Source organism: Plecotus auritus, assembly GCF_963455305.1.
Source record: "Plecotus auritus genome assembly, chromosome: 2".
Taxonomy (NCBI): domain Eukaryota; kingdom Metazoa; phylum Chordata; class Mammalia; order Chiroptera; family Vespertilionidae; genus Plecotus; species Plecotus auritus.
In genome coordinates, this window is record NC_137771.1 from 185,140,546 (window position 1) to 185,165,017 (window position 24,472).

Genomic DNA, 24,472 nt, shown 5'->3' on the forward strand with positions numbered 1-24,472 from the left:
AAATTCAGAATAATGGAAGAAGTAATCTCAAAACAACTGCCCAGTAAGTCAAAAGAATTGAGACCTCAGAAGGGACCATACTAAAGCCAAATCCACATACCATGAGTCAGGTAGATAGCCTGGGTTTTAATCCAAATTCTCCTACTTAATACCTGGCAATATACCTACTTAATCTTCTATATATATAAAAGCCTAGTATGCAAATTGTCCCCTTGCATGGAACTCCGGGAGTTCCACCGGGAGTTCGATCGCTTGTTATGACATGCACTGACCACCAGGGGGAAGCACAAAATGAAGGAAGGCCCTGGTGAGCAGCCCGAAGGCCCCGATTGGCCCTGATCCCTGGCCAGGCCTAAGGACTCTACCTGTGCACGAATTTCATGCATCAGGCCTCTAGTACAGTTATAAAATGGTATGATTTGAAACCAGGCAGTCTGGATCAAGTCTAAGCTTTTAATTGCCATGCTTTTAATCTCACAATGATAATGTGGATTGTGAGGATTAAAGGAGTTAATTCATGTGAAAGTGCTTAAACCCAGTCTGCATGGCTCAGTTGTTGTTCATCGACCTAGGAACCAGGAGGTCATGGTTTGATTCTGGGTCAGGCAGAGTTGGGCTCAATCCCCAGTGTGGGGCATGCAAAGAGGCAGCTGATCAGTGGTTCTCTCTCTTTGATGTTTCTATCTTTCTCTCCCTCTCCCTTCCTCTCTGAAATCACTAAAAATATATTTTTTAAAAAGTGCTTAAAACAGTGCGTAGGTTTTTGTTCACTCCCTTCTCCCTGTGTATATACATTATCTCAGAAGAAAAAATATCTCAGCACCAAATGAACTGGCCACTTAATATGTATGACTTATGTGACCTCAATCCTCACAATTACCTACAGAATGGATTGTATTATCATTCCCATTGTATATGAGGAACTGAAGCTCCAAAGGTAGGAGAGCAAAATAGATACATAGAAGAGGAACTACAGTGAAAATGAAAATGCCAATCTAGATCTAGAGTATTCATTGATTTAAGTGCTGTGACTTAATCACATAGGGCTCCCTACTCTACTCTTCCCATTTCTCTTTCTCCCTGAGCAAACTAAGAAAATCAGCCCTGGTGGGGTGGCTCAGTTAGTTGGAGTGTCATCCTATACACCAAAAGATTTCAGGTTCGATTCTCGGTCAGAGCACATATGGGAGACAACCCAATCAATGATTCTCTCTCACATCAATGTTTCTCTCTGTGTCTCTCCCCCTCCCTTCCACTCTCTTTAAAAAAAAAAAAAAATCAATGGAAAAAATATCCTCAAGTGAAGATTAACAACAACATAGAACAGACTATGGAATTTTTTTTTTAAAATATATTTTATTGATTTTTTACAGAGAGGAAGGAAGAGGGATAGATAGTCAGAAACATCGATGAGAGAGAAACATCGATCAGCTGCCTCTTGCACACCTCCCACTGGGGATGTGCCCGCAACCAAGTTACATGCCCTTGACCGGAATCGAACCTGGGACCTTTCAGTCCGCAGGCTGACGCTCTATCCACTGAGCCAAACCGGTTTTGGCCAGACTATGGAATTTCAGAGGGAAGGCTGGAGAGGGTGGGTGGGTGGAAGGGATCAACCAAAGAATTTGTATGCATAACCTATGGACATAGACAATAGGATGGTGAAGGCCTGGGGCAGGGGCATGCTAGAAGGGGGAAAACGGGAACATATGTAATACTTTCAAGAATAAAGGTTCAATTTAAAAAATCAGTTACTACCTACATGTCAATCCATTCCTACCTTAGAATCCACTCTTAAACTCCAGTCAGAACAAGATTCTACCTAAAAGAGATCTTTTATATATATATATATATATATATATATATATATATATATATATATATATATGCGCACAATACATATTGATTTCAGAGAGGAAGAGAAAGGGAAATAGAAACATAAATGTTCGAGCCCGCAACATAGGCAGTCGCCCCAACTGGGAATTGAACTGCAACTCTAAGATATATTCACCTGCCCTAGCTGGTTTGGCTCAGTGGATAATCGGCCTGTGGACTGAAGGGTCCCAGGTTCAATTCCGGCCAAGGGCACATGCCCAGGCTGCAGGCTCAATCCCCAGTAGGGAACGTGCAGGAGGCAGTCCATCAATATTCTCTCTCATCGTTGATGTTTCTATCTCTCCTTCTCCCTTCCTCTCTGAAATCAATAAAAGTATTTTTTAAAAAAGATATATTCACTTAATCATCCCACAGGCATCTCAAATTGTGTATGCCCAGATAGAAATTTGTCATCTTTCCCTACTCAATAGAGTCCTCCACCTCGACCCTAAACATGTTGTTGTTCATGTATTGTATTAAACACTGTCCAACCAAAAAATCTGGGATTCACCCTAGCCAGTTTGGCTCAGTGGATAGGGTGTTGGCCAAGGTTCGATTCTGGCCAAGGGCACATGCCGGGGTTGTGGGCTCAATCCCCAGTAGGGGGTGTGCAGGAGACAGCCAATCAATGCTTCTCTCTCATCATTGATGCTTCTATCTCTCTCTCCCTCTTCCTTCTTCTCTGAAATCAATAAAGAAATATTTTTTAAAAATCTGAGATTCATCCTACATTGCTTCCCATCCACATACTACATCTAATCAGACACCAGGTCCTACTGGTGTTTGGATCAAAATCCAGTCTTGATTTTCTCCTTTAAAAAATATTTCTTTGCCCTGACCGGTTTGGCTCAGTGGCTAGAGCATCGGCCTGGGGACTGAGGGGTCCTGGGTTCGATTCCGGTCAAGGGCATGTACCTTGCCGAAACCGGTTTGGCTCAGTGAAAGGTCCCAGGTTCGATTCCGGTCAAGGGCACGTACCTTGGTTGCGGGCACATCCCCAGTAGGGGGTGTGCAGGAGGCAGCTGATCGATGTTTCTCTCTCATCGATGTTTCTAGCTCTCTATCCCTCTCCTCTCTCTTCCTCTCTGTAAAAAATTAATAAAATATATTAAAAAAAAAAAAAAAAGGGCATGTACCTTGGTTGCGGGCACATCCCCAGTGGGGGGTGTGCAGGAGGCAGCTGATCGATGTCTCTCTCTCATCGATGTTTCCAGCTCTCTATCCTTCTCCCTTCCTCTCTGTGAAAAATCAATAAAGTATATTTTAAAAAAAAAATATTTCTTTGCCTGGCTGGTGTGGCTCAGTTGGTTGAGCGTTGTCCCATGCACCAAGAGGTCGCCAGTTCAATTCCGGGTCAGGACAGATGCCCAGGTGGCAGACTAAATCCTCAGTAGGGGGCATGCAGGAGGCATGTTTCTATTTCTCCCTCTCCCTTCCTCTCTCTCTAAAATTAATAAAGGCATTTTTTTTTAATCTTTCTTCAGCTCTTCCCTATCTCCCCATTTTTACTGCCCCAATTTAGACATTCATTTCACTTGCGTGGTCTCTGAGCCTCCATGTTGCACTTTCCCACCCAGATAGATAGCTGATCATGTCACTTTCCTGCTCTTATTCAGTGATTGAGATATTGTCAATTTCTTAGCACAGCAAAGCTCTTCTAAACCTGATCAGAGAAGGCTTAGAACTGTACCTCCAACCACACTTTCCCTGGCTCCACTCACTTATCCATGGTTTCTGAAAACAAATAGCTTTTCCACCTCTCTGCTTTTGCTACTCCTTTAGCTATATCCTACCCTCTTTTCCTCTGGACAAACTCATCTTCTTCCAATTGTTTCCTCAAATCCCTCTTATCCAGGCACTTAGGCCCTATTTCAATGATATCAGGGTAACTTGTTCACCTAGTATAGTATTGATCACAATTGTTTTCTTTCCATTACATAAGCTTTTTGATAAGATTTTTTTTCAATTTTTGCATCCCCACAAACTAGAATAACTAATGCAGAATAAGGCTCCATTTATCATTTTTTGCTGAATGAACAATTGAATGTGAAAAGATTAAGAGCCACCATGAAACTTTCCTACTCTAAAGCACAATCCCTGATTTGGGAGGGAATTATCCTTTTGTTTTCAGTTTCTAATTTATTTTAACATCACCACCATTGGATATTAGGTAAGGCAATTACTATATCCCCCTTATACAGATAACAGAGGCTCATCAGACATGCTGATTTGCTCAAAACTACAACAGGTCTCGCCGAAACCGGTTTGGCTCAGTGGATAGAGCGTCGGCCTGCGGACTGTAGGGTCCCGGGTTCGATTCCGGTCAAGGGCATGTACCTTGGTTGCGGGCACATCCCCAGTAGGGGGTGTGCAGGAGGCAGCTGATCAATGTTTCTCTCTCATCGATGTTTCTAGCTCTCTATCCCTCTCCCTTCCTCTCTGTAAAATATCAATAAAAAAATATATTAAAAAAAAAAAAAAAAACAACAGGCCTCATGAAAAGGGTTTGACAGGTCTGCTTTCCCAAGGTCAGTGCTTTAACCTTTTATACAGGTTTTATACAGGCTGCCAAATGAAAGCAGAGAAGACAATGGAGACACTCAATCCAAAGTTGCTGCTTCTCCAGCTAGCCAAGAGCTTGGACTACAATGGGGTCCACAAGTCTCCAAAGCTACATAGACAGATTAATATAGTGAATTTACAGGCACAGGTTTTGGAGTCAGATAGATTCCAATCCTGACTCCACAACTTACTTACTACATGACCTTGAGTAAGTTATTGAATCTCTACATTATATTCCTCACCAAAATACAGGGATAATACCTCTCTCAAAGTTGCTGTGAGGGCTCAGAAGTCTGTAGAATTATTCTTTCAACATTTATAGACCTATTAAGTGCCAGTCACTGTTCAGAGGTTAATCCCATAGTAAGTATTGGGTAAAATGCTAGCAATTACTGCCAGGACCACATGTTTTCTACTGCATCCACAGAGGCCCAATAGTCAGTGCAGCTATACCAGCCCCACAAGGAAGAAATACTGCAGATCGAGTGATTATATTCCAGGAGGGAGGCCATTTCTCTTTCCCATTGCTACACCAAGGGACTGTCAGGGTCAAGTTTCTTATACGGATTCTGAAAGGACAGCCCAATAGATGTTAACATCAAATTTCTCAAACAGCAGCCTCCCAAGAGTGACAGAGGGTCATAGGAGCTAAAGATGTCCTTTTCATACATCAACACAGAAGTCAAATTATAAAGAGTGGGGCTAATTCTGCTGCCTCTTAGAACAGGGATCCTTAGTTTAGTCCAAAGTCAGGGAATAACGGGCTTGAGATGGCTGTGCATTGACAGGGTTGGGGTAGGAGGTATATGGGTCCACAAAGCCCTCACAAAGTTATTTGTAAGAGTTTGTGTAAAAATTTGTGTATATGCATCTCCTAGAAAGAAGGTCCATTACATTTATCAGCATCTCAAGGATTTGAAGATGAACCACTGTCTTAAGATGATTAGGAAAGAGAGGAGAAGGAAAAAGGGTTTAGTTCTTTCCATTCAGGGCAGCCTCCCTGCTAGCCAAGGCTCAGAGTTGCTGCAAACAATACTGGCTCACATCTACTCCCCACCCCATTCTGGCCTCTGTCCACCATACCCCAGAAAACAGACAGAGAGAGACCTTGGGGATAAAGGTCTTTATTCAACAAAGTGATCTCACTCAGTAACAAAAGAACAGGAGGTAACAACTCCACCAAAAGTCTGGAGCAGTGTCCACCTCTGGCATAAGGAAGCATGGCCCACTAACATATCAGCTGCAGCTCAGAGCCTTTGGTGGCCACTTAGAGGTCATAGTTGGGATTCTTCCGAAGGATAACGAAACCTTCCAGAATGGGGGTAACAGGAAGATATTCCTCAGTGGCCAATTCTGCCCGCTCCCCGTGGGCCAACAACACAGGGGTTGTGTGTGTCTGGAACCCTGTGATGGCCTTAGGCTTGCCAGCCTGGCCCACCACATCCACTGCCTGTAGGGTGAGAAAATTGAGATGAAGGGACCCCGGAGAGCAATGTAGCAACAACCCAGAGCCCATACCAGTTGCAGAGAAGAAGGTACATGTGCATTCTCCAAGTTCTAGAATACAGTCTGAGCCCTCCCCTCCACTTAATCCCTCACCTGGCCCACACGGACAGACACTGGCAATGGTCGCAACTCCTCATCAAATGTAACCAGCATTCGGGGCTGCATGGCAGCCACCAGCCCATACAATACATAGTGAGATTTGCCTAGGATGACTGAGGGAAGAACACATGACAAATATAGTTAAGAGACATTAGGACAAGCCTGATCTGAACCTAGGGACCCCACTCCAGCCCTGACTCTTTAACCCCTGTTATATAGCTGAACCCACATTCCTCTCCTCATATAACCTACTATAAACCAGAGATGTCCCCACCTTACTTGCTAACAGCACTCAAACTTGATAATCACTTTCCCCCAGGCACTCAGGAGCAGAAACTGGACTCAGTTCTCCTTTCTCTAAAGAAAATATCTTTGGGCCAGATCAGAAGTATGCTAGATATGCCCTGACTGGTGCTCAGTGGTTACAGCATTGGACCTTGGATGGAAGGGTTGCGGGTTTGATTCCCGGTCAAGGGCACGTACCTTGGTTGCAGGTTCCCCAGCCCCGGTAGGGGCGAATGTGGGAGACAACCAATCAATGTGGTTCTCTCACACTGTTTTTCTCTCTCCCCCCCACCACCCCCACTCTCTCTGGAAATCAATGGAAAAAAATATCCTTGCCCTAACTGGTTTGACTCAGTGGATAGAGCATCGGCCTGCGGACTGAAGGGTCCCAGGTTCGATTCCAGTCAAGGGCATGTACCTTGGTTGCGGGCACATCCCCAGTAGGGGGTATGCAGGAGGCAGCCGATCAATAATTCTCTCTCATTGTTGAAGTTTCTCTCCCTTTCCCTTCTTCTCTGAAATCAATAAATATATATACATTTTAAAAACCATCGAGTGAGGATTTAAAAAAAAAAAAAAAAAGAAGTGTGGGAGATAAAAGTTTCATGAGGTCCATCACAGGCCCTAAAAACTTTTAGAGTGGTACAGAGCTAACTCAAAGCCTTGCTCATAAATGATCAAGATGGCCCTGGTAGGGATGGATGCAGGGCACCATATGCCACCATATAAGATTCCTGACAGGAACTCACTGTTGCGGACATCCAGGAAAGAGACAAGTACAGTGAGCAGCCCAGCCACAGCCACTTGACTCATAAGCTGCCGGTCACTGTGGTAGGGGCAGAGGGTGAGTGTGCCCTTCCCTAAATGTGTCAGGCCCTGAAAAATACAGAAAGTAGAGGTGAAGAGTCACATCTGAAAAGTCATCAACTAACTTAGCTACACAGAAATCCAACTCACTCACATCCTCCCTTCCAGACTGAACTCAAGGTCCCCTTCATGTCACTACATGTCTCCCTTCCATCCCCAGAGATATGTCCCTTAGCAAACTCTAAGGAAAACAATTCTATTCTTTACCTGTGCCAAGCGCACCATGAAGAGGTTGTTGGGGTCCTTGGCATGATACTGGGCTAACTGGCGCAGCATCGCAGCCAGGCGGGCATTATTGGTACCTGGAAATGTTAAGCATTACGGAGTATTGAAAAAAAAGGTCCTCAAACCTTCCCCAAAGCTAGTTATGACCTTTTTCTGACTGATACTCACCACTGCCCACCATGCCCATGGCAAAGATGGAGTTATAGGAAACTTCTGGGTCAGCATCATGAGAAAATTTGCTTAGAGTATCCAGGATGTTGAGTCGTGGATTTGAAACAGAAATTAAGGCCAGTGCTAAAGGCACAGCCCGTCGGAGTGTGGGCTCCCCATATCTCAACTGGTAATAAAAGAAAATAACAAGAGTATCACACAAAATAGTAAAAATAAGCTTTGTTACAGGAACAGACTAATAGGTAAAAGAGGCTTTAAACAAGTTTTATATAAAGGACACAGAAAAAAACATTTCTCAACCATGAAAACCCGTCAGGAAAGTTTCCTCTAGGGCAGTGGTCGGCAAACTGCGGCTCACGAGCCGCCGTTTGCCACTCTGTTGACTAATGAGTTTGCCAACCACTGACCTAGACCCTTGATTCCAATAATTACAGGCTGTTGTTGTTCCTTGTGATTAAGCCCCTATCCCAGTGGTTGGCAAACTCATTAGTCAACAGAGCGGCAAACCGCAGCTCGCGAGCCACGAAGTTTGCCGACCACTGCTCTAGGGAACCCCAGGCATCAAAATCAGTATATTCTCATCCTCTCCATGCGATACTCACCAGGTGGCCAAAGGTTCGTAGTGCCATCTCTGCACCAATCTCCTCTCCCATAGCAATAAGGGCAATCCCCAGCACAGCCACTCCCTGCAATTGAAGAGGGAGCAGAACCCAGTAAGCTCAGGCAACAAAAATCTCACCTTTGACTGGAGTCCTGCCTAAAAAGAAAAAGCTGTCCTGTGGGGCACACCCTTCCCCCTCATGTATGAAAACCAGTCAATACACAGCCATACTCAGAGGGGTTCAAAAGCCAACCCAAACCAGCTCCACCCTCTACCCTGCAAACTTCTCTTTCCTCAGAGCTCACTCAGAGAGTGCCTAGCTGCCCACAGAACCTGATGTGCTCCCATGTCAGCGGGAGCTTCCTTTTTGTCCTTGTCCTTCTTTTCCTTCTTGTCTTTATCTTCCTCCTTTTCCTTGGAGTCAAAGTGTTCACTACAAATGTGGAGCAGTTGCTGCACCTTCAGTACATTTCCAGAGCCTATAGCAGGATGGTACGAGTGAGGAAGGGTAGAAATGAAAAGGTACCAAGGAAAAGTTTACTCCAACAATAGGAGAAGCTAACCAATCTAATACAGATCAGAATGACTGAGCCAGGAGAAACAATCTGAAAAAAGGTCTAGGAGAGAAATGGAGTCACTGGGAAGCACAAAGACACACACCTGCATAGGCACACACATCCACCAGTGTGTTGGCAAAACTGCGGAATGGCTCTGACACAACCTCCAGCGCAGCCAGGATTGCTTCAATGGCTTCTCCCTTCCCTACAGGACAGATTCAAGGGGTCAGAAGACACTTGCTTCCACACCACAGCCTGACACATAAACTGTCCCTGTTGTATCCATTTATTGTCAGACTTTTGTCCAAATAGAGAGACATCCCCTCACCCAGGTGATTGAGGCCCAATCCAAGAGGAAGCCAACGGGCGTAAGTGTCCTTGAGCTCAGTCTCTGACTTCTCCATGATGGTCTGAAGGATAGTGGAAGTGACATCTCCATTGCAGGATCCCACTGCTATCATTCCACAGGCTAGAGCTGTCACACCTGCCACCTAGAAACAGGGAAGTCAGTATTACACATAAGTTATTGAAATAGTTGTTTACCTATCTTGACTCCAGACAGTGAATTCCTACAACCTGCTGTAACTGCACTAGGTAAAAATCCCTTTCTGATGGTACGCCAAAATAACAATAGAAGCAATAATTCATTGAATACTTATTATGTCAGCCACTATGGCACCTGCTTTGCATACTATTTACATTTAATCACAACCCATGAAACAGTTCCTACTGTTATTCCTCTAATGGTGAGGAAAATGAAGCCAAAAGAGGTTAAGTTACGTGTCTAAGATCACATTACTTATAAGCAGAGGTGGGAGGATTTGAACTGAGGTCTTTCTGACTAAACCCTATGCTATACTTATCCATCACTAAAGCAACTCTACACAAGTAAGAAAATTTAGGGTTGACCAATAACTAAACCAGTGAGTGAGAATAACTAACCTCAAACTGGGTTAAGTTACTAGCCACTCTAGTCTGGTACTCCTCATGGATCCCAAGGGCTGGAACTAGCAGGAACACCACTGGGACTTAAGAATCCCAGTTCCAAGGGATTTCACTGAAAGTGATATAATTCCCCCCTCTCCCAGCCCCAACTCCATTTCTTTTTTCACTATTTATCACAGAGAGTGGTAGGACTCCAGTATTTCCCCATCTCCCGTAAATGACCAACAGTCTCTATTCACCTCCATACTGGACTTGGAATCTCCCATCACAGGCAGCAGCAGTGTTAGAACATCTTCACGATTTGAGCCAGCATAGGCCAAGCCTAGCCTGCAAAAGCAAGGGAGATGCAGTCCCCAACATACATCCAAGGAAGGAACAAAAAGAGGATTGGTCATTTATTCATCATTTCAACAGTCACAAAGAGCCAAGTACTCGACAGGCATAATGGTAGTTCTTGGCAATACAAAGATGAAAAGGGCCAATTCCCTTTTTTACAGAGATTTCAGGATGAGCACTACCAGAAAGAGAAGCAATAAGCCTTACCCAAAGATAGAACCAAGTCTCATAGTGTTGCTGTTGTGGAGAACATAGTCTGAGAGCAGTGCCAGAGCAGGGTCACACTCATTCCGTACCGCAGAGTTCACAATGCCACAGGCCAGGAGGGCTCCAGACTGCAAAAATGCAGAGATTCTTCACTCAGACTACTCTACCTTATCACAAAGACGCAACACAGGCCTCAAAGCAGGACCTGCCTAAACTGGAGTTAAAAACCAGATAACTGACCAGTGAAAGGGAGGCCCTATGGGCCCTAGAACAGGGAAGGGGGATGTCCCCATTAGTGGGCTATGCCCAGACCAACCTTGATGTAATCCTCAGAAGAGTACAGGTACTTGTCAATCTGGGTGAGACCACCATCCACATCCCACAGCAGAATCATGCCAAGGGACGCAGCTGCACTCAACATTCCTATACCAAGAAAAAGATCTGCCTTAAAACGGTCCTACACTGAGAAAACTGTTAGAAAGAGCTCTCCCAGGAACTGCACTGGGGATCACTTGTCAGGTAACAGATGAACCTAAGAGGACAAGAGTGACCAAAACAGCCCTAGCTGGTTTGGTTCAGTGGATAGAACGTTGGTCTGGGGACTGAAGGGTCCCGGGTTCGATTCCAATCCAGGGCACATGCCCGGGTTGTGGGCTCAATCCCCAGTAAGGGGCATGCAGGAGGCAGCCAATCAATGATTCTCTCTCATCATTGATATTTCTATCTCTCTCTTCCTCTCCCTTCCTTTCTGAAATCAATAAAGATATATTTAAAAAAAAAAAAAAGTGACCAAAACAACACAAAGATAAAGTAGAAACAGAATTATACCATGGTCCTTGTTCTTGTAAAGCCACTTGTTGCCATCATCAGTCAGCAGCTTATCCTGGCCAAAGGCTGCATTCACAAAGCCATTCACAAAAGAAGAGGCCAGGTTCATGCGGGCAGAGTCCACTTGAGAGCCACTGCCCCCAAACCCTGCACAGGAGGGAGAGAAAAGAAAGGTTGGTTTAGAGTAGGGCAAGAAAGAAACATGGCAGCTGGTACCTGGTTCTGAGCTGGCCCCCTAGGGTCCTCTGTCTTTGCTCCCAACAGTGACCTGGAGGAAAGGTATGTGGGAATTCTGAGCTCTACAGGATAAATGTGTTTGGCCAACCTATCATTCCCAATACAAGGGGCATAATTAATAATCCTCCAATCCCCACAAACATGCAGATAGCTACTCACTATTGTTCTCCAGGTGGGTTTTATAGATGTCATCAGGCACCTTGGGCTCCATGATATCCAGCTAAAGAGAAGTCAGAGGGTCACAACAGCTCCCCCAGTCCTCCCTTAGCTGTCCCTTCTGATATCCCACTCAATGGAAATTCTATCCAAGGAGTCCAGTCAGTTATAGTCAGGTAGAATCACAACCAAGAAAGCTTTGATAGAAAAGGGCAGAGTCTCACCTCCCGAGCTAATGCCAAGAAGTTGCTATTGAGCTGCACATTGGACATGATCTCTGTCAGGTCCTCATACTCCTCCACATCTTCACTCAGCTCCAGAAACACCCCATGCCGGCCTAGCATGAATGCCATCTGCTTCTGCACTACCCTGTGGGAGAGAGCCATCACAACTGCTCAGCCCCTACCCACTAAGGACACAGAAAAGCCCCTCAAGCTCTAACCAGAAACTACAAGCTCCCACCCATGAGCTCTTCCTCTGCCGACTTCTTCCCTACATACACATCCTTGCAAGAGGTGAAAATGTCTTCTACCAGTTCCATGTCATTGAGCATCAATGCCAATCTGAGAGCTTCAGGGAAGCGACTGAACTTTCGGAACACACCCAAGGCACAGCGCAGTAGGGCAGAGTTCTCAGGCTCAGGCACATAATTCACACAGCTACAAAGGTAAAAATAAAGGAATCAGAAGTTTCAGACATACATTTACCCCATTTACTTCACTTACCCAAAATAAATACTAAATACTATATATATGTTATCCAGGCACTGTGCCAGATGCTGGGACTACTAAGGAGACATGATGTTTTTGTCCTCAAGTAGTTTACAGACATCAATAAATTAACTACAGTTTGGCACTAACTTTGATGCAAATGCTCTGAGAAAACAGAGGAGGCACAATTAAGAGAAAAGTGCTGGGACAGTAGGCCTGCCATCATTCCCTACCATACTTGCTCACCTGGTGAGATAGAGGCAGACCTTTGCATATGCATTCTCATCAATGTCCTTCTCCAGCATATCCACCTGTTCAATTTCCATGAGCAGGTCACAGGCCTCATGCTCTGCATTATGGGCCATGTTGTATGGAACAATCTCCTTCACCAGGGTCAGCAGTGGCTCCCGCTGTGTTTTCTCCGCATCATCCAGCTCCTGCCACTCCTTAGCCACTTCTCCTGCTAGATGCCTAATGGACAGACCCAGACCATTAGGGCACACAGCTTCACAGGAAGCACTTCCCTGTGGGTCAAGGAATTCAGTGTCTGAGAAACTCAATACACTGGTACTCCAAGACAGACACTCTAAGACTGAACTCAGAATTATGTCTCAGAACCCCTTCAGAGTCCCAAGAAAAGGTCTTACCTGACATACTCATGACCCCACGATGCCAATTCCTCCTGGGAGCCCACTAGCCGATACTTGAGGCACTCACGCTCCCCACTCATGGTCATCGCCAAAACAGAGATGATATCAGCAGCAAAACGCTTTAAAGAAACCAGTCTTTAAAATTAAATCCAGGGTAGAGTATCACACTATGGCATCAAGATCACCTGTCACTATCTCCAAAATTATTAACTATGCACCAACCTCTAGAAATTTACACATGGCATCTAAGTTAAGCCTCATGATAACCCCAGAGTTAGTACTTATATCTCCCTTTTATTTTTTTAATCCTCACCCAAGGATATGTTTTTATGGATACTTAGAGAGAGAAAAACATCGATGTGAAACACGGATCAGTGCCTCCCATACACACCCGACCGGGGATTAAACCCACAACCTTTTGGTATATGGAACCAACCAACTAAGCCACCCGACCAGGTCACTGTATCCCTTTTAAACAAACATGGCTGAAGGATGGTGATAAGGAAGGAGTAGAGAAAGATGGACTCTCAATTTTATTCTAATCACAATAATAAACTACTAAAAGGTTTTAAGCAGAAAAGACTCACAATCTAGAAAGACAACTATGACTGTTGCATGAAAGACAAACCGTGTAGGAAGTAATAAACAAAGAAGAAGGCCAGTTAGGAGGCTGCTGCAGTAAGTCAGGTGAGAACTGAAGATTTCCTAGTTTAGGGTTGTTACAACAAGCAAAGAAGTGACTGAACTAGGTGTTATTTTAAAGATAAAACAAATGAATGTACATGGGATAAAAGGAAAGGAAAAAATTAAGGTTAAACAAGTAAAATAAGTCATGATAATAAAATCCCTATGTCCAACATAAATGACAGAAACAGTATCTTCTGAGAAGGCAATCCTCCTATCAGCTCTTATGTATTTTGACTATGATAGGCTCTATTCAACTAGCTCAGGTCTCAGGTCTATCAGGTTTCCTGTGACTTCCATGAGTGCCATGGTTCCTCATGAAAAGGAATTCCTAAAATAGGCCTCCACCAGCTTCTGAAACAGTTTTACCTTATTCTCCCCGGGGGCCATGTTCTCATAGATTTCCTTCAGCTTGCCATAGTGTGGGCGAAGGAATTTGAGAGGCTTGGGCACTGAAGTCATGGAAGTTGTAGAAGAACGAATCTGTCTCCGCAGTTCTTCCAGGGCTGGTCGGTACAAGGACGTGTCCTTCTCCTAATCAGGAGATGTGAGGGGCAGACAAAAAAAGGAGGCACATCCCTGAAGTCACAGTACATGTATTTAACGGCTCCCCTAGGAAAATCACTGTCTTTATTCATCTGTGATTCCCCAACTACCTGCACAAAAACAAATGACCCCGGCTAAAAGTTCACGAATTGCTTCTCCCAGAGAGAAAGCTACAAAATGCTTTAAGTACCTTTTGTTACATTCCTCCCTGGAAACATCATCATAACACCGATCCTAACACAGTCCATCTTTCCCTATACCTCGCATCGTGTTGCCTCAGAACGGAATAAAGCAAACAAGTGGGAAAGCTGCAAATACGCACCCGCTCATGTTAACATATCATGACTCACCCCCAGTCGTTCCACGAGCATCTCCAGTTCATCCTGAAGCTGTTTGTCCTCCTCAGACTGGAGGGTTGGAGGAAGAAGCTCATCAAGAGAAGGAATCCCACACACATCCTCCTCCCATTCACCCTGGGGCAGGTGGACAGTAAGCCTGCCTCTTTAGGAGAGATCAGGTGGACGAGGAAAGACAGCGGAATGGGAAGTCCTGTTGGGCAGGCAGCCTGGCTTCTGGACCAGTCCTGCTTGAATGCCACTTTAAAACATGGGATGACAATGATCCACCTCGGACCACCTCAGGAGGCAGTGATGAGGGCTAGTGAGGGCGGCGGATGTAACAACGCGGAATCGTGGATGGGGAGCAGAGAAGCAGGGTGCCAGGAGCCCGGGGGTACCCCATCCGCCCTCTCCCGGGGACGGCGGGGCCGTTGGGAGTCTGGCCCGAGGCCTACGGAGCCGCCGTGACTCAGCCCGCACCGGGTCCCGGAGCCACGCCTCACCAGCTCCTGCTCTTTGTCCTTGTCCCCGGCATCCTGCCGCTCCTTGCCGCCCGGCTTCTCCTCCGCGCCGCCGGGGGCCGTCGATGGGGGCTGTTGGGGCTGTACCGCTGTCTTGTCCCGGCCGCCCTCCTCCATCTCCGCATCCACTGCCGGCCAACTGCGCGCGCACCCCGCTCACCCCGCCCCGTTTCCCAGGGAACCTCGCGCGTCGCCCACGGCGCTCCGCCCTCCTGCTCCTGAGCCCGCCTGGGACCGGAAACAACGCCACGGCCTGGGAGTCCCGCTCGGGGACTCCGCCCTCGGAAGCTGCAGGAAAACTACAGTTCCCAGCTGCCCGCGCAGCATAGGCGCAAACCTTGGACCGGGAGTTTCTTGAATACCACGAGACTGCGGTTTGGGATTCGGGCGTGCTTTCTGCTGTAGGAGGTGAGCCGGCTGCGCGCCTAGAGACCGCCCATCGGTTTCCTCATGGCGCTGTGAATCGTAACCCACAGTGATACCCCAGTTGGCTGCGTGGCGGGACAAACGGACGAAATTCTCGAAAGCCGGGACGTTTGATTGCTGTCTGTGTGAAGTTTGTGTAATCTATGTGTAACCTTACTCCACTGTGGAATATTAACCTTATTTCATTCTCTCCCCCAGTTGAAGGAGTGTGCTCTAATATTACCATGAGAATATAGCTACCATCTTAAGTCCACCTGTGGAGCCGGGGGAGTAAGTATTACGCTCCAGTGCTGTGTCAGGCTAAAAACGGAACAAGGAAGGGTCTTTGCCCTCTGTCTGTCTTGGTCTTCCTCAGGTATGACGGACACTGACATGACTGATTTTAAATATCACATATTGTCTCAACCTTTTGAATTTGGTAGGGTTGTGTCCATTTTACAGAGGAAATCATATATAGTAAGGAGTAGAATTGGCATCTCTCAGTCTTCCAAGCTCTTGACTGTTGCAGGCAAATCTCAAAGTTTCTTGTTCAGTTTGGGCTATGTGTATGTACCTAGAAGGTGAGAAAAGAGGAAGTAATTCTCCCCTTCATCTGGTGAGAACACTCACCATTTGGCCTAGAGTCATTTTATTGGTTCTGAAGCATAAAAGAACACAGAAAGGTTATTTAAAAAATCAAAAAACAGCCCGGCTGGCGTGACTTAGTGGTTGAGTGTCGACCTATGAACCAGGAGGTCACAGTTCGATTCAGGTCAGGGCACATGCCTGGGTTGGGGGCTTGAATCCCAGTATGGGGCATGCAGGAGGCAGCCAATCAATGATTCTCATCATTGATGTTTCTATCTCCCTCTCCCTTCCTCTCTGAAATCAATTTGAAAAAGTAAAAATATTAAAAACAACAACAGTAGCACAGTGTGGTTAGCACTCAGTGAATGTTGGCTAAATATTTGTATAAATATAGGTGTAAAGCCCATTTTAAAACCTATTGCTTTTTTCCACCCAATGCTAGGATTCTGGGGATGACTTTGCAATTCCATCACCAATGGCTCCCCCAGTCCTGGTCTGCTGACAGAAATTGAGTAGACTGTAGCTGTTCTGCCTATACTATCTCTGACTTTAAGATGTCCATATATTGTCCTGCTTTCTTCAGTCATCTGTAAAGGTATTTCTCCTAAATCTCTCATTTTTCCATGACTTCGTTATATCAGAGCACAGATTTTTGTCTTTTATACCAGTTATATCCCATCATCGAGGAGATGGGGTGATGTGGCATAAGACACAGGCTGTTTACAGATGACTCCAGATGAAGAGTATGTGAATGTTTGTTGTGTACTTTGTTTCAACTTTTTGGTAGGTTTGAAATGTGTCAAAATAAAAAGTTGGGGGTGAATGGGAGGACAGAAGCTTTCAAGAGCAGCAGGCCTGGCGTTTAAAACCAAATTCTGCTCTTCACTAGTTGTGACCATTGGACAAGTTTTCTAACCTCTCTTAGCCTGGTTTCTGCCTCTGTGAAATGTGGGTAATGAAGTATCTCCCTCAAAAGTTGTTATGAGAATGAAATAAGACAATGTATATGAAGTGCTTGGCTAGGTACCTGACACCTGGAAAGCAGGCAGTTGTCATTCTCCACCTACCTGAAATCTGCAGGACTGAGGTAAATGGAAGTTATTTCAAGGCCCTATGATAACATGGATATTCCGCCTCAACTTCCTTTCAGTCAGGTTGCCCTCCCAGAAACACTCCTTCCTACCATTTGGCCAAACTCCCAGCCTTGTGGCCAAATTGCTCTCCAAGCCGGGCCAGCCCATCACCTGTCTTCCTACCACCTTCCTTCAAATTGCATCCCCCAGCCTTCTGTGCTGCCCCCACACTCATGGCCTGAGATGTAGAGCTATGCATCTTATGGATGGCTCTATTCATCCGAAAACCATTCAAGCCAAGCGTCACTTAAATAACACAGCGCCAGAAGTGCTCTTGGCAGGACACAGCATTGCACTGTTTCCACTAGGTTGCTACTTACTTTGTGTGATATTTTTCAAAGAGTCACATTGCACTGTGGCCCTTGTTACTGTTAATTCCCAGGATAGCAGATGTTACAATTCTTTTCATACCTGCTGTTATAACTTCTCTTCTCCAGACTCTTAACCTCTCATTATGCCTATTTCGTGTACCCCTTCTTTTAAATGTGTGTGTGTGTGTGTGTGTGTGTATATATATACACACACACACACACACACACTAGAGGCCCAGTGCACGAAATTCGTGCACGGCAGGGGGGTGTCCCTCAGCCCAGCCTGAACCCTCTCTAATCTGGGACCCCTCGAGGGATGTCCGACTGCCCGTTTAAGCCCGATCCCCTAAACGGGCAGTCGGACATCCCTCTCACAATCCAGGACTGCTGGCTTCCAACTGCTCGCCTGCCTGCCTTCCTGATTGCCCCTAACCACTTCTGCCTGCCAGCCTGATCACCCCCTAACCACTCCCCTGCCAGCCTGTTTGCCCCTAACTGCCCTCCCCTGCAGGCCTGGTCACCCCCAACTGCCCTCCCCTGCAGCCCTAGTCCCCCACAACTGCTCTCCCCTGCAGGCCTGGGTCCCTCCCAACTGCCCTCCCTTGCAGGCCAGGTCCCTCCCAACTGCCCTCCCCTGCTGGCCATCTTGTGGTGGCCATCTTGTGTCCACATGGGGGCAGGATCTTTGACCACATGGGGGCAGCCATCTTGTGTGTTGGAGTGATGGTCAATTTGCATATTACTCTTTTCTTAGATAGGATAGAGGCCTGGTGCAGGGGTGGGGGCCAGCTGGTTTGCCCTGAAGCATGTCCTGGATCAGGGTGGGGGTTCCCTTGGCGTCTGGGGCGGCCTGGGCAAGAGGCCTGTGGTGGTTTGCAGGCCAGCCACGCCCCCTGGTGACCCAAGCGGAGGCCCTGGTATCTGGGGTTTATTTATCTTCTACAATTGAAACTTTGTAGCCTGGAGCGGAGCCAAGCCTTCTGCTTGCTCCATGGTGGCAGCCATTTTTGGGGGGATTTATGTATCTTCTATAATTGAAACTTTGTAGTCTTAAGCAGAGGCCTGGGCCAGCCAGGGTGTGAGGAAAGCTTGGCTTCCTCCATCACCTGGGGCAACCCTAGCCTCCTGCTCTTTCCAGCTCCGTGGCTGCCGCCATTTCTGTTTGGGTTTATGTATCTTCTATCATTGAAACTGTGTAGCCTTGAGTGGAGGCCTAGGCCAGCAAGGGCAGGCGGAAAGCTTGGCTTCCTCCATTGCCGGGGAAACCCAAGCCTCCCTCCTGCTCTCTGTGGCAGTAGCCATCTTGGTTGGATTTATTTGCATATTTTCTCCTGATTGGCTGGTGGGTGTAGCAGAGTGATGGTAAATTTGCATATTACTCTTTTATTAGATAGGATATATATATTTTATTGATTTCAGAGAGGAAGGGAGAAGGAGAGGTAGATAGAAACATCAATGATGAGAATCATTGATCGGCTGCCTCCTGCATGCCCCCTACTGGGGATTGAGCCTACAACCCGGCATGTGCCCTTGGCTGGAATCGAACCTGGGACCCTTCAGTCCTCAGGCCAATGCTCTATCCACTGAGCCAAACCAGCTAGGGCTCGTGTACCCCTTCTGATCATCCTAAACATTTCACCATTTCTAAACATGCCCTGCCCTTCAAACTGACTGGCCTTATCCTTGTGTATGGAATGCCCTTCACTGTTTTCAGCTAGCAAATTTCTTCCATCTTCGGCACTCCAGCTCAACGTCACCTGTCCAGGACACTTCCTGTTCTACCCTTCAAGTTACTCATTTCTTCCCTGTACTCCCACCATGCTTGATACATACTTCTCTCCTTCCCTAGACTCTGCGCTCTTGGAGAACAGGAACTGTGTCCTCTCCATCTTTGTGCCCATAGCACCCAACCTAATACCTGGCTTGTGGTGGGCCTTGACAAATATTTCTTTTAAAAAATATATATTTCAATTAATTTCAGAGAAGAAGGGAGAGGGAAAGAGAAACATCAATGATGAGAGAGAATCATTGTTTGGCTGCCTCTTGCACACCCTCTACTGGGGATTGAGTCTGCAACCCAGGCATGTGCCCTGACCAGAAATGGAACCGTGACCTCCTGAGTAGGTTAACGCTCAGTCACTGAGCTACACAAGCCAGGCTGACAAATATTTCTTGAATGTCATCTTTATGTATTTGGAGTCAGAGTGGGACATTGAAAAACTGTCCAGATTCTACTTTGTGAGTCATGATAGGTCCACTGAAACTGTTATCTTTTTTTTTTTCTCCCGAGAATATTTTTTCCATTGATATTTAGAGAGAGTAGAAGGAAAGGAGAGAGAGAAAGAAAAACATCAATGTGAGAGACACATAAATTGGTTGCCTCCTACACGTGCCCTGACTGGGGCCTGGGATCAAACCTGCAACCCAGGTACATGCCATTGACTGGGAATCGAACCCACAACCCTTTGGTGTATGGGTCATTGATCTACCACTGAGAAACACTGTCCAGGGCTGAAACTGTGCTTATTTTATAAGGGACTCCCCTCCAGCCTGACATTTCCAGCATGCTTCCAAGTGTATAATCATATTATTTGACACTAGAGGCCCGGTGCACAAAATTCGTGCATGGGGGGGGGTGTCCCTTAACCCAGCCTGCACCCTCTCCAATCTGGGACTGCTGGCTCCCAACTGCTTGCCTGCCTGCCTTCCTGATTGCCCCTAACCACTTCTGCTTGCCAGCCTGATCACCCCCTAACCACTCCCCTGCCAGCCTGATTGATACCTAACTGCTCCCCTGCCAGCCTGTTTTCCCCTAACTGCCCTCCCCTGCAGGCCTGGTCACCCCTAACTGCCCTCCCCTGCAGGCCTGGTCCCCCCCAACTGCTCTCCCCTGCAGGCTTGGGTCCCTCCCAACTGCCTTTCTCTGCAGGCCTGGTTGCCCCCAACTTCCCTCCTCTGCCAGCTTGGTCACCCCTAACTGCCCTCCCCTGCAGGCTTGATCACCCCCAACTGCCCTCCCTTGCAGGCCTAGTCCCTCCCAACTGCCCTCCTCTGCTGGCCTGATCGCCCACAACTGCCCTCCCTTGCAGGACTGGTCTTTCCCAACTGCCCTCCCTTGCTGGCCATCTTGTGGTGGCCATCTTAGGTCCACATGAGGGCAGGATCTTTGACCACATGGGGGCAGCCATCTTGTGTGTTGGAGTGATGGTCAATCTGCATATTACTCTTTTATTAGATAGGATAGAGGCCTGGTGCAGGGGTGGGGGCCAGCTGGTTTGCCCTGAAGCGTGTCCTGGATCAGGGTGGGGGTTCCCTTGGGGCATGGGGCAGCCTGGGCGAGGGGCCTATGGTGGTTTGCAGGCCGGCCATGCCCCCTGGTGACAAGCGGAGGCCCTGGTTTCTGAGGTTTATTTATCGTCTACAATTGAAACTTTGTAGCCTGGAGCGGAGCCAAGCCTTCTGCTTGCTCCGAGGCGGCAGCCATTTCTCTTGGGATTTATGTATCTTCTATAATTGAAACTTTGTAGCCTTAAGTGGAGGCCTGGGCTGGCCAGGGTGTGTGGAAAACTTGGCTTCCTCCATCACCGGGGGCAACCCTAGCCTCCTGCTCTTTCCAGCTCTGTGGCTGCCGCCATTTCTGTTTGGATTTATGTATCTTCTATCATTGAAACTTTGTAGCCTTGAGTGGAGGCCTAGGCTGGCAAGGGCAGGCGGAAAGCTTGGCTTCCTGCTCTCTGTGGCCATAGCCATCTTGGTTGGGTTTATTTGCATATTCACTCCTGATTGGCTTGTGGGTGTAGCAGAGTGATGGTAAATTTGCATATTACTCTTTTATTAGATAGGATGTTACCTAGTTGTGCATGGGAACTAATCATACTTCCTAATGGGACAGTGTAGGTTATGGTCCAGCCCTTACCAATAATTGCTCTCATGTGTCCACTCAGGAGCACCATCCTTTAATCCCCCTTCTGCCTTAACACACCAGAGCATATCACAGATGCATGTTCAGCATGGCGGGGCTACTAAGGGTGAAGGTCTGTCACCTGTTCACCTTGCCTTGCTTCTAGAACCAAGCACCTGCAGAGTGCTCAACAAACAGGTGCTATCTGGCTTAATTTCAGATCAACATGTGCCTAAGTTTCCTGCAGCTGCCTAGTTGACACATGTGCCTGGCCCAAGGGAGCTGGGTAGCATGGAAATGTACCTGCTGGTGATGGTCTCACATAGAAGTATGATGAAATTGCCCGGAGAACAGTTGTCTGTGCTTGAGTCTAAACTGTCATGACTTAGAAGACTAAATGGTGGTGATTAATAGCGTTTGAGTTCCAAATATTATTTTAATGCAGCCTGACTTATCTGACATTGGAAATTATGTAATCTTTTAAAAAATACTTTTATTTATTTCAGAGAGGAAGGGAGAGAGCGAGATAGAAACCTCAATGATGAGAGAGAATCATTGATCAGCTGCCTCCTGCAAACCTCCTACTGGGGATTGAGCCCGCAACCCGGGCATGTGCCCTGACCAGGAATCAAACCGTGACCTCCTGGTTCATAGGTTGATTGCTTAACCACTGAGCCACACCAGCCAGGCAGAAGTTATATAATCTTTCCCATTAGTTTCTTCCTTGTAAAACAGAGATGATAAAACCACCTTATAAATTATTGTGGGAATTTCATGAGATGGTGCTTTTAAAGTGTTTAATACAAGCTTCAACAAAATAGGGACTCAGTAAATGAAAGGTGCTACTTATTATTAGACACTTTTACCTTTTTGCAGATATGAAATTTCTATGTCACAGAGGCCAGCTGGTCAGCATTCTAAGTTGGCTTCTGAAATCAGATGTCAAGGCAAGGCTTTATGCTGCCAAGCCTCTCTCCTTACTCATTATGCTCTCTGACATATAAATCTCATCCTCTATGCAACACCCAAACTTCACAAACCATTTCTTAGTATTTCTTTGGGTTCTGGAATTTGCTAAGCCCCTGAACTCCTTTTTTGTTACTGTTTTTGTTGTTAATCCTCACCCAAGGATATTTTTCCATTGACTCTTTTTTTAGAGAGAGTGGGAGGGAGGGGGAGAGACAAAGAGAGAGAAACATCGATGTGAGAGAGACACATCGATTGGTTGCCTCCTGGCATGTGCCAGGGATCAAGCCTGCAATGGAGGTACGTGCCTTGACCGGAATCAAACCTGGGACTTTTCTGTCCATGGGCTGACACTCTGTCCAGTGAGCCAAACTGGCTAGGGCCATGAATTCCTTTTTAAAACATTAAAGCTGAACAGGTCCTCAGACATCATCTCATCCAAATCACTACTCATTTTACAGACTGTTAAGGATACTGAGCCCTGAAGAGGAGATGAGCCATGTCTAGTGTCACACATTTAGTGGGTAACAGAGCTGGAGCCAGAACCAGGTTTCCAGATGTGATGGCCCTCCTCTTTCTGATACATTTAGCCGTCCCTCCTAGAGTCATGTTCGCAGTGGCTCAAGCTACGCCTTCCCTTGGTCTTAGAGTTCCCAAAGCCACTTTGCTCCTTTCTGAGTAGCCAGCTATTTCCTTCCCTTGGTGAGCAGCGAGCACTTCCAGGTAACTTGACAGGGGCCCAAATATAGCTCTTTATGGGGACAGCCTGGTGCTGGGACAGGAGACAAACTGTGGGACACATGCTGGTGCCATCATCCAGGGACCCCAGCACCAATCCCTGGCAAAGTTTCACTCTTAACCTTCCAAACAACCAAACCTACCCTCATCTTGGGGAACACTAAATTTTAACTTTATTTTTTTAATCCTTACCTGAGGACATGCTTTTATTGAGAGAGAAAGAGAGAGGGAGAGAAATATCAATATGAGAACCTTGCATTCACCCCCAATAGGGATTGAACCTGCAACCTGGGCATGTGCTAAAACCTGCAACCTTTTGGCGTACTGGCAACGCTCAAACCAACTGAGCAACGCCAGCCAGGGCAGAACACTGAATTTTAAAGGAAATTGAGACTAGACTCTTTCCACAGTTTTGCTCTAGTTCTCATTTTACAGATAAATAAAACTGAGGCTCAATAGAGGTTAAGGAACAAGCTCAAGTTCATTCAGCTATTAAAGCTGATTTCAAGCAAGTCTCTTAGAATTCAGTGAAGTAGTTAGGGTTATATCTGTAAAATGGAAACTGGAGGACTTATAAAATATGTTGCACCCTGGCTAATTTGGCTCAGCGGATAGAGCGTTGGTCCTCGGACTGACGGGTCCCTGGTTCATTTCTGGTCAAGGGCACATACCTTGGTTGCAGGCTTGATCCCCAGCCCTGGTTGGGGCATGCAGAAGGCAATTGATGTGTCTCTCTCACATCTATGTTTCTCTCTCTGTCTCTCCCCGTTCTTTCTACTCTCTCTAAAAATCAGTGGAAACATATCCTCAAGTGAAAATCAACAACAACAACAAAACGTTGCTATGAGGGTTAGATGAGCTCATGAAGATGAAAGTGCCAAGAGAAAAGTCTCTTGAGAGAAGGAACCATCTTATTCATCTATGCATCACCAGGGACTGGAACATTGTTGGTAATTGATACATTTTTTAAAATACATCTGTGAATGTATAAATTAATAAGTGACTGAACGAGAGGTGCCTGGAATGCAAGAGGTTTTCAATAAATGCTTCTTTCCCTCCCTTACTCGGGAGGGTGATGGCTGTATCTGCCGTCTCTGTGCCTGGCACTTCCTAGGCCCTGATGAGTGTATGTAGGTGTGATGAGTGACTCTCAGAAGCACTGCTTGCCTTTTCAGCTGCAAGCAGCAGCTGGTACTCTGAGCTCCAGGGAATGGCATGCTACCTTGGCCAGGGCTTCCCTCCACTGCAGGGTGAGTGCCACCCACTTTTCAAGCTGACCCTAGCGCCGTAGTTACCCTGAACTCAGTGTCAGGCCCAGTTGCATGCACCAGGGGAGGACAGTGGCAAAGCCTTTGTGCTGTAGAACAGCAGGCAATGGCGACATGGCCACCAGTGAGCAGAGGATGTAGCTTCATTCCATTCAGATTTAGCTTCATTCCATTCTTCCATCCCGCCTCTCTTTCTCTGTCATCTTGGGGCTTCAAATGTCAGTCCCCTGTTTCTGGTGAGTGAGTTCTTGAGTGT

General features: G+C 46.6%; 1 protein-coding gene and 1 long non-coding RNA gene across 2 annotated transcripts; one reads left to right on the plus strand and one right to left on the minus strand.

The window, feature by feature from the left end:
• Nucleotides 1-5,545: 5,545 nt before the first annotated feature.
• PSMD2 (proteasome 26S subunit ubiquitin receptor, non-ATPase 2) lies at nucleotides 5,546-15,097 on the minus strand. Its single transcript, XM_080654482.1, has 21 exons — nucleotides 14,889-15,097; nucleotides 14,398-14,454; nucleotides 13,871-14,035; nucleotides 12,815-12,936; nucleotides 12,414-12,638; nucleotides 11,958-12,116; nucleotides 11,682-11,826; nucleotides 11,461-11,521; nucleotides 11,065-11,211; nucleotides 10,553-10,659; nucleotides 10,237-10,364; nucleotides 9,933-10,020; nucleotides 9,077-9,239; nucleotides 8,852-8,953; nucleotides 8,525-8,670; nucleotides 8,193-8,276; nucleotides 7,588-7,756; nucleotides 7,402-7,496; nucleotides 7,077-7,203; nucleotides 6,037-6,155; nucleotides 5,546-5,887 (listed from the first exon to the last, which is right to left on the minus strand). Exons 1-21 carry the CDS (start codon nucleotides 15,021-15,023, stop codon nucleotides 5,705-5,707), a joined length of 2,727 nt encoding a protein of 908 aa, XP_080510608.1. The 5' UTR covers nucleotides 15,024-15,097; the 3' UTR covers nucleotides 5,546-5,704.
• Nucleotides 15,098-15,246: 149 nt separating this feature from the next.
• On the plus strand, nucleotides 15,247-24,032 carry LOC308240985. Its single transcript, XR_013959847.1, has 4 exons — nucleotides 15,247-15,314; nucleotides 15,531-15,602; nucleotides 16,342-16,494; nucleotides 23,743-24,032. It is a non-coding gene; the product is annotated as an uncharacterized lncRNA (long non-coding RNA).
• Nucleotides 24,033-24,472: the final 440 nt, after the last annotated feature.

Bases quoted from the DNA above. Each gene is read 5' to 3' on its own strand.
- PSMD2 (XM_080654482.1), bottom strand. From the start codon at position 15,023: ATGGAGGAGGGCGGCCGGGACAAGACAGCGGTACAGCCCCAACAGCCC. The intron at 8,277-8,524 runs GTTCTGTGGGCA...CTTCAATTGCAG, and splicing joins CTGACATGGGAGCACATCAG to GGAGTGGCTGTGCTGGGGAT. The intron at 7,204-7,401 runs GTAAAGAATAGA...TGTATTTTTCAG, and splicing joins TCATGGTGCGCTTGGCACAG to GGCCTGACACATTTAGGGAA.